The sequence below is a fragment of the Tympanuchus pallidicinctus genome, unplaced genomic scaffold (genome assembly GCF_026119805.1).
Source record: "Tympanuchus pallidicinctus isolate F22 unplaced genomic scaffold, pur_lepc_1.0 scaffold34, whole genome shotgun sequence".
Taxonomy (NCBI): domain Eukaryota; kingdom Metazoa; phylum Chordata; class Aves; order Galliformes; family Phasianidae; genus Tympanuchus; species Tympanuchus pallidicinctus.
The window spans coordinates 983,321-995,993 of NW_026294752.1; the positions used below are offsets into that span (position 1 = coordinate 983,321).

The following is a 12,673-nucleotide window of genomic DNA, read 5'->3' on the forward strand; positions in this document are numbered from 1 at the left end:
GGCTGCTGAAATCATGGGAGATCTTTTCATTGATTTTTTGGATGAATCTGTTAATATGACCCTTGTTGGATCTTTACTTCCCCAGAAGATAAAGAATAGCAACAAAATCTATATAACTTTCTATTATTCTTGTATTACTTTAAGTGATATTTGTTTTCCAGTTGATTTCCATTTCCTTTGTTGTAATTGCAGAAGTTGCAGTCCTTTTGCTTGCTTGAGAAAAGGAGAAGGCTTGGAAAAATGAGTACATTTCTAGTGTCTGTAGTTTAACATCTTCTGAATAATAGTAATAATAAAAACAGTGAAACAAATTCTGGAGAATGTTGGGTTTTGCTACTTAGGAATCAGCAGAAACACAATTTACAGTATGTATGTATTTCTTCTCTCTGGACATTTTCCTCTCACTTAAAAATCATGTATGGCTTTAAAAGGTCACGCAAAACACAAGGAAGGATTGTGAATATACATTCATGTATGGCACGTAAGGATGGAGAGTAATTAATACTTCTATTATGGACATTCTTTCAAGTATGCAGACATTTAATACAAGTTTCATGGTGGATTTTTGATACATATATGTATCTAGGCTTTTTTTGGGGGGGGGGGGAGGGGGGGAGTGGAGGGATGTCACAGTCCACACCGTGTGGACATTCATCCACTGATGTGAGACATCTTTTAAAGTAGTTGATGTATCCATCAGCAAAATATGTCAGTGGAATTGTGTTGATCCCAAGGATGTTTAGTGTCTCTTGTAGTTTGCTGAGTGATTGTTTAGTAGCTGAGAAGTGACTAGTTAGACACTGACATGGAGATGCTTACAAAATATTGAATAACTATTTTGAAAACTGTATTTATATTAAGGGATAATGATCTATTATTTGAATTTTCAATTATTTTATTTTATTTACTTTTATTTTGTATAGTACTTTTCAGAGATGCTAATGCAAGAAACTACAAGCTATGTAGGCTGCTCTGAAAGTAATGCCTCCTGCTGTTTCCATGGAAAACAACATATACAGAGAGCACAGTGAGGCAGGGTAAATTCTCAGCTGCAAAACACTACTTTTCAACATAGTCCCCACCATTAACCATGCATTTTTGTCATGCTTATAAAAATCTGCTCCAGTGGAGGTGACTGTTTCTGGCTGCTATGATGGTGTCATTGCTAGGAAAATATTGCTCATGCAGTCCATCTTTCATCAGTCCAAAGAAATGGAAATCAGAGTGACCTAATCCAGACTACATGGTGGGTATGATAGGACAGTCCAGCTAAGGCTGGCAATGTGCTCCATGGTCTTCAAATTGATGTGGTGCCTGGTGTTACCGTGTTGCAAGAGAAAGGTTGCCTTCTTAATTGCCCTGAATCTGGAAGTTTGAGCCTTCAGTTCAGTCAGAGTTGTGATGTAGCAGTCAGAATTGATGGTCTGTCTGGGTTCCAGGAAACTCAGAAGGATCAGTCTCTTCCTACACCAAAAGACACTGCACATCACTTTACCTGCTGTGGGCTGCATCTTGAACTTTTTCTTTGATGGGGAATTCACGTCTTGCCACTTCACGTTCCAGCTCATACTCATAACAACAGGTCTCATCTCTGGTAATGATGAGACCCTGGCAAATGTCATCTTCAGCCTGATATTGGTTCAGTAGGTTGTGATGAACTTACATAAGGTGTTCTTTCTATTCCTGTGTGAGAGTTTGTGGGAGCTGCCTGCCACAAACTGCAGTATTCCAACATCGCCACTCTTGTTTCCAATGAAGCTGGGGGTGAGCCAACATAAAATTGGAAGCATTACTTTTGGGGCAGCCTTTTACTGTGTTAACTACCTCTTAAAGAGATGATTAGTGCTGAAGGGAGAAAACGTAGATATTTGAAACGTAATGAATTTTGATAGAAAGAAACATAATGCAGACTGCAGTCACGCTGCAAAACAAGGATGCTGTGGTGAACTTGGAAGTGAAAAGAGGGTTTTTGTGGTCATCTATGTAAATAAAACCAACCAATCAAAAATAAAAACTGTCACAGAATCCTAGATGTTGCAGTTATGTCTCCATTTGGTTCAAATTGTTCTAAATTAATTAGATATATTCTCCCTATAGAAAACAGTGTTTTGCTTCTGCAGTTGTTCTAAACTTACTTTGTATGGAATTGGATGGCTTTGTTCTTTGGAGGAGTGTAAGAGAATTTACTTCCACATAGGATATAGCAATAACTGTGTTTCCTAGATAACACAACAAATGGGGAATATATATATAAGGAATGTACACAAAATTGATTCATTCATACTTTATATTATATTATATTATATTTATATTATATTCATATCTTTATTTTACTGAAAGCTATAAAACATACTTTGAAAGGGCTTCAGAAACAAAATGACTTTTCTGATATAACATCAGAGTAAGACCTACTATGACAGCTTATAGATAACTGGCAGTACATGTTTGACAAGACCTGATGCACTGCAGATGAGTTTGACATCTGAGATGTGATGACCTCCTGTAAGTGAATAGCTTAGACATTGTAGCTGTATGTTGGAGCACAGAAAAGGCTAAAAATGTTTTTATAACATATTGTAAACACAGTTTATATTTATAAACACAGACTGTATTTAAAGGAATGTTACTAATGCAGATTAAACTGAAATCAGTTTGGTGCAGTAGAAGCAGGTTTTAAAGTCTAATAGAAATGGAAGCGTTTTCATGATGATATCCAGAATTATGTCACTTCCAGACACCTCAGGCTGATAACTTGCATAGTAGAGTGCTGGAAAATCTTTTTGCTTTTAACTTCTTCTATCACAGCATCCAGAAATTGTATGTTTTGCTGTGGCATAATTTTTGATAATCTGAAGAGCCATTGCTTCAAAATTACTGAAGTTATGGCATATCTTATGAGTTTCACTAGCAATTATTAGAAAAGAGAAGGGAGTTTAGGTCTTGTTTTATAAGAAACAACTGCACTTGTGGTTTGCAAAGGAAATAATGTAAGAGCTGTTTTTTATTATTTTTTATTTAAATTTTGGACTTTTGGAGGCTATTCCTTATATGGCTCTATAATGGTTTTTGGATTACCTTACTGTGTGCATAGTTTAAATTTGGAGTTCTTTCTTTAATGGTGCCTGCTGAATTTAAAAATGTAGGAAAAGAAGGCATTTAGTAGGATTTCTTCCTGTGAAGTAGCAATTTCATTAGTTCAGCCCAATATACGTTTTCTGCTCTTATAGCGTTTTTAAGCCTGAATTATCCTTAATGTTAACTGTTGCAAAATCTGATTCCTCATTTCTGTATCATGACTTCAGTAGCTTCCCAAGAACTGTGCAGAGTCCTACCTAAAATGCAAATAAAACATCGTGGGGAACCACTACCTGCTTTCAGTGAAGAAAAGCTTAGTACAGGCTGCACAGTAAAGATTGCATCTATTGGTTTCTTCATTTTTTCCCCAACTCTTTTCAAAATGAGTATGAATTCAAATATTATTCAACACCTAAAAGTAAGCTATTTTGAACATCTAAAATACTAGTAAGAATTGGGAGCAGCTAAACTACATAATTGAAATGATTATACAAATAAATCACAGATAATTTAAATGGCACTTTTGTGATTATGTCTATAACAAAGCGTTTTAGATATTCATCTGGAAATAAATTGGAGTGTGAATCACCTGCTTGAGTTCTCCTGCAGCAACTTGGAATCATTGAGGTTCTACAAAGATAGACCATTTTTTAGTCTTTTATGTATTTCCAGCAGTGATTTTATGTCTATATATACATCGATGTATGCTTTCCCACTGAAAGACAGATGACATCTAAATTTTTTAGTTTAGAACAGCAGATCATGTGGCAAGTAGGGAAATACAGAAGGTAATATGGAAGCATGTGGGGTTTTAAAAGAAGCAGTAAGAGCAAAAGTCTATCTAGGCCTCACAGATTCCCGCTGATCAATATTTTTATTTTCAGGAGAGAATTTCAGGCTTTTACTGCTCTTGGAAGTTTATGTTGTCTATACTTGATATTTTGGAGCGCTGAACTGCTGTCAGTGAATGCTTAGTAACCTAAACTGCAGGCAGTTTTCATTTTTAATCCATGTCTTATCTTCTATCAGATTTCAAAGCAATATTTTTCCCTTAGTCATGAACAACAGATATCACAAAATCACAGAATATTAGGGATTGGAAGGGATCTTTAATCCCATTTAAGTTGGAATGTCCTTTAATCCCAAACTATTTTTTTTTAATGAGAGTTTTATAAACTCTTTTTTTGTTATTGTTTTAAATTAGAGTTTTATAACCTCTTTTTTTAAAATAAAAAATGTAATAATCTTCTATTTTCTTGAGAAATTATATTCCATTGTCTTTACAATACACTTTGCATACATACTCATTTATTCTGATTTTCTGTGTTATCACTCCTTCAATTTCTACCACTATTATTTGTCATCTTCACACCTACTAAGGAGGAGAAAAAACTCTATTTCTGAGGAAGTGCAGTACAAAAGTTGGGTGTTTCCTACCTGTAGTGAAAAATGTGTTGGATATTGGGATTAACTCCCACAAAGAATGGATAACTCACTTCTGCAGGGAAGAAAGACCTTTCCAGTAAAGCCTGGATCCGCACCAGTGTCATGTATATTAAATAAAGTCAACTCATTGCTATCAGTACTTTCTTTTCTTTATTCTGAGCATCATTAGAATCTGAGTAGTCTTCAGCTGATCTCTGTGCATATATAAAAAGATAATTTGTAAATTTTCTTTGTAATGATTTAATTCTTTTCATGCGTTAGGGAGGAGCTCGGTCTTTGCTTACTTTGACCTATTTCTCTTTAAAGTTGTTTTTTGCATAAGAATATGCTAGAAATATAGTGGAGGCTACTGATATTGTTCCAGATAAGACTTGGTTGAGCATCAGAATACTAGTAATTCAAGAGATCAAGATTTCTACTCATTTCATTTCTGTTGGGCCTTTATGCTGCATCCCATTTCTTTTCAAGTTTGTTCCTATCATGACGGAGATCTTTCCTTTCTAATAACATGCCCTACCTCTGTGCCATTTAGGAACTCCAAATAAGTTGATTTGCTTCAAAATTCCAGAAAGCTACAGAAAATGCTGTCCCTCAGTAAATGGTAGTGCTTCAAGGTGTGTTTTCTTCACATATGTAACTCTGCCAAGCAAATGAGAGTAGAAAGTGGGCCAGAAGAGGAGAAATGCAGTAGAACAGTGCTACCAGTCTGGAAAATGAATGCTTAAGAAAAATAAGCTAAGCTTTTTGTGTATGATGACAAAAGGACGAGAAGCAATCCATTCACCAGCATAGCCACAGTGTGTATTTTCTGAACTGGATATCCTTAGGATAGATTATACAATCATAAGGCAAATAAACATGTAGTCAATGTTGTTATCTGACCAAAAAACGTGGCTGTTAGCCCTGACATATGTTTTGGATGTAATGAAGGAAAAACACTCTGGTGCTTTAAATCAGCTTTTATTGAACAGTGTTGCATGTTAGACTATACCCACTTTATAACTTTTTTGTTGTTAAATATGTACATAAAAGAAAACAAATGTGAAGCACATTACTGTAATTAAGGACTGGAGGGAACCCGTTGATCCTTATTTGAAACTGCTGATAAATTTAGCTTTACATCATCACTGGATTTCTTCAGATTGAGTAGATAGAAGTCAGTTCAGCTAAGTTCTTTCCCCTGTGGCCTTTGGATTTGCATTTCTGAGGAACACATGTACCACATTATGGTATTGAAATCAGTGGGGAAGGGTATGGAAGCAGTGAGAGGGGGAGGAGAGATTCTGTACCTTTGCTACAATCTGAAGCACTGAGTCGAATCCACATGCTTCTTATTTATTCTTAGGTTCTCAGAAAAAACAACAGTCGAGTGGTTGCAGCTCTTTGAAGGTAGTGGAGTTCCATACGGTCCAATCAACAATATACAGCAGGTATTCTCGGAGCCTCAGGTTGGTTTTCAACAAGTCTTTTCTATGCATTATTACATGTGTTTCACAAATTCTAAGTAATGATTGCTTTTCCTGTCACTCAGACCTCATTTCAGCTATTTTAAAATGGAATTTGAGGCTTTTATTGAGGATTGAGCGTAACACCAATAAGATGTTGTGATGAGAAATAAATACAGATCTCTGAATTATTTACATGCTTGGGAACACAGATGCTGCCATGATGTTTTAAACCATAGGTATTCCATGTCTTGAATGGCATGTCAAAAATGTCTGATAAAAGAAGGAAAGAAACTGTAATATTTAGTAATCACATTCTGTCAGATACATATTTTCTCTTTTCTGCATGTTTCCTCTGAATATCTATTCAGAAAAGTACCTTTCATGTTGCCCACAATCGATCACTTTTGTGTACAGAATGTGGATAACTAGAATTTTTAGTTTTTAGGGGGAAAAAAATGAAGCACAATATTCTTGCTTACCAGCTTAGCTAGAGTTAGGATATCTGCATATTCACTGATCCCTCCCCTTCTGTTGGGTTAAAGGGCCTAACAAACTGTCTTGAAGAGTGAGACAGTAATTCCAGCTTTTCTATTCTGTGATTAATCTCCTTAAAATTAATTTCTAATAATGTAGGTAACGAGAAATGATTGGCTGCTGAAGAGGAGGGGAAGCCAAACTTTTCTGTCCCTTGTCCGTTGTTAAGAAGTGTTTGTCAGGAGTGCAAATCAAATGGTAGTTTTTTGGAAAGGCCAGGCAAATCTCTATCCTAAAGCAATATGTTTATTATATACATTTGTTATAAATAAGTTTGTTGTACTTTTAGAAGCATAAACCAACACTTATTAGGCCACCATGAGGACAGAAATGTCTTTCTCAGATAAAAGCACTCCTTTACCTTAAAATGATTTAGTACCGTGCTGCAGAGTATGCATGGGCCAAATTTTTCACTTCATAACTTCCACGGGGATTAAAATTCAGCTTTGAAGAACATACAGCTAGAGTCTTTATTTTGCTCAGAACATGGCTGTCTTGGCTGTGCTTGGGGCAACATTAAAAAGATGGCCTGTGGGGATTTTTTGGTAAAGCATCAAACTGTAAGAAGTTGGTTCCACTATGAAACTGCTTTTTAAAAGGTCGTATGTTGTGGTATGGCAACCTCCCAGACTGAAATAAGATTGGCTCAGTTACCCTGTTCTACTTAGAGTTCATTTAAATATTAAATAACCTGACAGAGTTAGCTTGTCCACAAAGGTACTACAGTGCTTTGCAATAAAGGCTATTCAAATCATCTTCCCATAGAAGGACTGATAGTGGTACTGATTTGTGTGTGTATGGTGGGCTTGTTTGTTTTTTATTCTATATAGAACTGCTTGAAAAAGTTGTCTTTTCTGCACCATTCTGTGAAATAAACGGCACTCAGTCACCATGCTCCTATCACTATTGGAAATGAAATAAGAGTGTATGTGTTAATGTTGCGTGTTATACTTGTGTTTGATTTCTCATACTGCTTTCACACACACAGAATGGCCCAGGTTGGAATGAACCTCAAGGATCATGAATTTCCAACTCCCCCCACCACAGGCAGGGCCACCAAACTCCACATTTAATACTAGACCACTTCCTAAAGCATTTTCTGTTGTTGCTTTGTTTTAGTGAAGGGAAAAAAAAACACAAAGCTGAACAAAACAAACAAAAAACCCTACCCACTTCTTTCCTTTTATTTCTGGAAATAGGAAATTTGTTGACATCTTAAGGTATCTTATGCAAAGTCATATAAAGTAAGTAAATATCTTTATATAAGTGAAGTCCCCAACACATCTTTAAATATCTGAGAGGCCATTCAGGTCCAGAAGCTTTTTGTCATTGCACTTTGTTGAGTGTCCTCTACCTGTTCATCCTTTTGCTGTTGCACAGACAGCATGCAGCTGGAATAAACACACATACTTGCATACAGCTTTGCTCTCTTATAACCTCGTCTGTAATTTTGGTTTCTTAAGCCTTGATAGTGCATTGGGTCACTGTCTAAGTTTAAGGAGAAGTCTATCTCAGCATCTGAGAATGTGGAATCCAGGTGTCCTCTGCACTGTGAAGTCCCAGTTATAGCAGGGAAGGAACGGCTCACACCAATGAGAACATGCTATAATAGCAGCAAGATATTTCTTATGTATAAAACTCAACTCAATCCTTGAGTTCTCGATATCATTCTCTATAATGATCCATTAAAATGTTTTTGTTTGATTTGCTTGTGATTGTTTTCCCCAGACTCAGTTTAGATCAGATAATACATTTCTAGGAAAGCTGTCATTTAGCTTGTAATTAAAAGCCTTAAAAATACTGTAATAAATAAAAAGAAGGGTAAGTATACTTGCACCAAGCCCAATGCGCTTCAGTATAAATAAACTTCTGATAGATGGTGCTTAGATTTAGTTGAGCTCTTCCATTTTGGTATTAGCTAGCAGAATAGGATCTGAATGCAATTCCATTTTTCAATTTATTCCCACTGTCTTCCTACTACTCTGCAGACTTTGTTAATCTGTAATGAAGTCATCATTCATTGTAAACACAATCTGGCACGATTAGTGACCAGTCATAGATAGAATCACAGAATCATTAAGGTTGGAAAAGACCTTTAAGATAACCTAGACCAGCCATCAGCCCATCCTCACCATGTCCACTAAGCATGTTCCTTAGTGCTGCTTCTACACATTTCTTGAGTACTTCCAGGAACAGTGACTCCACTGCTTCTCTGGACAGCCTGTTCCAATGCTTGACCACTCTTTCTGAGAGGAGTTTGTTCCTAATATTCAACCCAAATCTCCCCTGACACAATTTGAGGCCATTGCCTCTCATTCTATCACCAGTTACCTGGGAGAAGAAACTGACCCCTTGTGCCACCTCAGCTCTTAGAGATGCTTCCAATGGTGCACACAGCTGGAGCCAGCCAGAGACAGAATCTTTAAAATTGTTGGAATAACACAGAGGAGGAATGGAGGCAACTTTAAGGAGGTAGGAAGGGCCAACTAAAGGAGATGACTGAAATGATCTAATGGAATTTAATCAGCTGCAGGTGTGTTGTGTTTTCAAATTTTATTTTATTTTAAATAACTCAGAAGACCAAGAGGAGTTTGTATAACTTCTATAAACTGAGATAAAACAACACATTTTTTTATCCCAGGACATATTGTTAATGTCATTACAGCTTCAATCATACTGACAGTAAGCTGCCAAAAGCCATGGATATATGTATGTTTTCAACTATGCTGAAGTGCCAGGTGATACTCCATGAATGGAGTGAAATGTCCACTTTTCCCACCAGTTGTAATCATTTATTCATTTGTGAAGCTAAAATGGATACCACAGGCAGTTGTACTGCTAAGTAAATCAGTCTGTGGATAGAAGTGTGTGCTTGTATGTGTGGTTCTGCATGTATGGTTAAAGGGGCTGAGAGAAAAAGGGGCCAACTTGATAGTAAAGGGGACAGTTTTCTTAAAAATGAGAGGGAGGAAATATTAAAAAAAAAACTGTTACAAACTTTTAATGGTACAGTATAAACTATTTCCATGAAGCTTTTTATAGACAAACTGTTTCAAGCTATTAAAAAAAACAAAAAAACAAAAAACAAAAAAACAAAACTATGTTCTTTTAACAAGACCAAGATAGTACAAAACATTAAAGGAATTCTTAAAACGTTTTAAAAACTTACCAGTGACCTCAGTATGGTCCTATTTAGGATACTCTGGGGAACATGTGTATGAAATACAATGTGGTTTGAGGTTTTCCAAACAAAACAAACTTAAAAGAGAATGCAATTTTAATAGAAACTATTCAGATTCTATTCAGAATGGCTTTTTGTTTGTTTTGTTTAAAACATCATTCTCCCCTGATTTTGTAACATGATTTCTTTCACAGTCCTTATACAGTGTCATTACTTTAATCAAGTGACTGACTTGTATTGGAAGCAACAAACCCAAAACTATTATAAGCAGTTTGTTAGCTAATGTTTTACCAGACTAAATCAATGCTTGTTGATGAATTTTTCTGTATCAATGCTTCCAGCTGAAAATAAATTTGAAAGCCGTGCAGTGGTACTCATTTTTTTTCCCCCTCTTTCAAAGCAGTTACAGTCATACCACACAAGTTGAGTACATCAGGTGTAAGACATCACCCTGATGCATCACTTCTGAGAAATATGGGGAGGGAAATATCGGAGCTGAAATATCACAGCTGGCCCTGATTTCAGCTCCTGCCAAACACCTGCAGACTCTAAAAGGATACCAAAACAAAACTCCACCCTGTGGCAAGAGGCCATCCCTTAACAACCCTTCCCTGACTTTGCATCACTATAAAAATTAATATAACATTTTTTACAGAAACCTTAGTCTTCCTGTCCCAGAAGACTGTTACAGTTCCTTTAGACATTTTCCTGAATGTGCCTGGGGAAAAAAAAAACAGCAACCCAAAATAAAAAAATCTCCCCCCAAACCAGGAAGAAAACCAGAAACCATATATTCAAATATATTGAATTATTGAAAATATTTGATACCTGGGAATCATCTGACGTTTTCAGTTTATTATTTGTGGAAACTCACAAAGCTGGTAGTTTTTTTTTTATTAACCTCCAGCTCATTTCTTATTTTGGAAGTTGTTCCACTTGAAAACATCCTGGCAAAAATTTCCTTGCATCTGGTGAAAGCTTCTGCAACTGACTAGTGTTGTGAATGCACAGAACAGAAAAAGATAGTAGGGTGTTTTTATTTATTTTTTTAAAGAATCTCATGTGTGGCTGTTGATGTCTTATTTGGTTGTTTTTGTCTTTTTTTTTTTTTTTTTTTCTCCCTACAAATATGGTGATGGATTTTACGGGACATGTTTTTAATTGTTATTTCTTTGTTGAAAGAGACTTTTATGGCCCGCTGAGCGCTATCCTGATTCAAATGAAATTATATTCATGTCCATAATGCTGCAGATATTTATTTATTTATTTGCTTTTACAAGAAGAGGTTTCTCTAGCTGAAAGGCAGTTGGATGAAAGCCTGAGGTAATACACTGTGTCTAGAAGTAATTCTTAACAGGCAAAAGAAAAAGAGAAATTTAATTTTGCGTTTGTCTATTAAGTGCTAAAACTGGTTGGAAATGTTTGATGGAATGTTTTTTTTTTTTTTTTTCCATTTAAAAATGCCATCTTATTGAAAGTGAAGCGTACACACAAAGGTATCTGCAGTTTAATTCTGTCTTGAAACAGAGATGGAACTCATTCCTGCCTGCTTTGCTAAGTTGGAAGTGTGCACTGCCTAGCTTAGACTTGGTGTTTCAATACAAATTAGGTACTTCAGTTTTTAAATTCTGTGTGGTTGAAGAGATGCACCAACCATACCAAGTCCTTCAAAAGTAGCTCGTTCATACTCAATTAAAAATCTTTTCAAGCTTTTTGGTCCGTGGGAAATTTAGGGTAGTGGAGGCTGTTCTGAAGTGGATGGCATTAAGGAATGGAACACAGTTTGAAGAAATAGAATGGAAATTCTAGTTCTAGTATGCAATTCACACATAATACACAGAAAGCCTGCATAATTGTGTACATGAGGAAGCTCCACGTCCAGATGTTACAAGGAGGGCTCAAAAAGAGACATCAAGAAGTCTTAAATTTTTAGCTGTAGTGAAAGGTGATCCAGAAAAGTGACTGTGGTGTAGTGGATGTGCATTTTTGTTGTCCCATTTCTTTTAAGGATGCATTGGAGATGCTGGCTGTTAATAACAAGGGATGAAGTCCCAGGCAGTGCATGCAAAAGATAAGCTTCTGCCTGCTGCCGTGTATTCTGGTCCTTGTTGGGCCAGAAGTGTTCAAAACTGATCATTAAACGTCTGCTCCTCACTTGTTTTGAGTGCCTGTGTTGTGACACTGTATGCGAAGCATACAGCATCCATTGGAGGTGAATGAAGCTCTTGTAAACATATTTGGTCACTTTAAAATGTAGCATCCTTGAAAAAGACCTAACGTAGCAGTTTTATCCTTAGATTTCCCAGTGTTTGTGTTTCTTACCTGTGAAACTAGGACTCAAGGTAGTATGTAAGGACAGGGAAGTTATGCTTCTGGAAAGTATAGCTTTATATACTTTATAGCTCTCTCTAAAGTGAAAGCACCAGAGAAATAACCCTTCAGGAAGATGTATTTTTTTTAGTGTGATTTGAGTGAGAAATATTAAAGTAAGGCCTGGAACTATACCTTACTTAAGAGAAATAGGAATACATTTGAAACTTGTTTACTGCACTGAAGAAGGGAGAAGCCAGACAGAGAAAAAAAGTCTGAGCATGCACTTAAAACTTGTTGTGTATTTCTTTTGTGCAAGCAAGTAAGCAATGCTTAATAACTCCTCTAATTTCTTTTAAAATGCAGATGTCTGTGAACTTTGTCTCTTAGCTGGTACTGTTCACACATTTGTTCAATTGGAAAAAGGGTAGCATGAATGTTTTTTGGTAATGGAGAATAAGTTCTCTGAAGCATCGTGTTAGTGACCTGTTTTCACAAAAGTTTATTGTGTTTAAAAATTACATTTTAGTCATCGTAATTCAAAGAGTCACCTGGCTGTTTTGGAAACACCCTTCTAGGAGGAGACTAGCCAAAAAGCTGTGTTTTGCAGCAAAAAGCATAGTGAAGAAAATCTATTTTTTAAACTTCATAGGCTTTGTTAGGTCTCAGCATCAGGAAT

At 36.2% G+C, this 12,673-nt stretch overlaps 1 protein-coding gene and 1 long non-coding RNA gene across 3 annotated transcripts in view; one reads left to right on the forward strand and one right to left on the reverse strand.

The window, feature by feature from the left end:
* Positions 1 to 12,673, reverse strand: part of LOC128088467 (uncharacterized) — a 166,038-nt gene that overhangs the window by 152,215 nt on the left and 1,150 nt on the right. The gene's annotated exons all lie outside the window — the stretch shown is intronic.
* SUGCT (succinyl-CoA:glutarate-CoA transferase) overlaps positions 1 to 12,673 on the forward strand; it is a 330,926-nt gene that overhangs the window by 132,635 nt on the left and 185,618 nt on the right. For both annotated transcript variants that reach the window (XM_052699012.1, XM_052699013.1), the window contains exon 12: positions 5,867 to 5,969. In XM_052699012.1, coding sequence (XP_052554972.1) covers positions 5,867 to 5,969 — 103 coding nt within the window. The remainder of the gene's footprint in view (positions 1 to 5,866; positions 5,970 to 12,673) is intronic.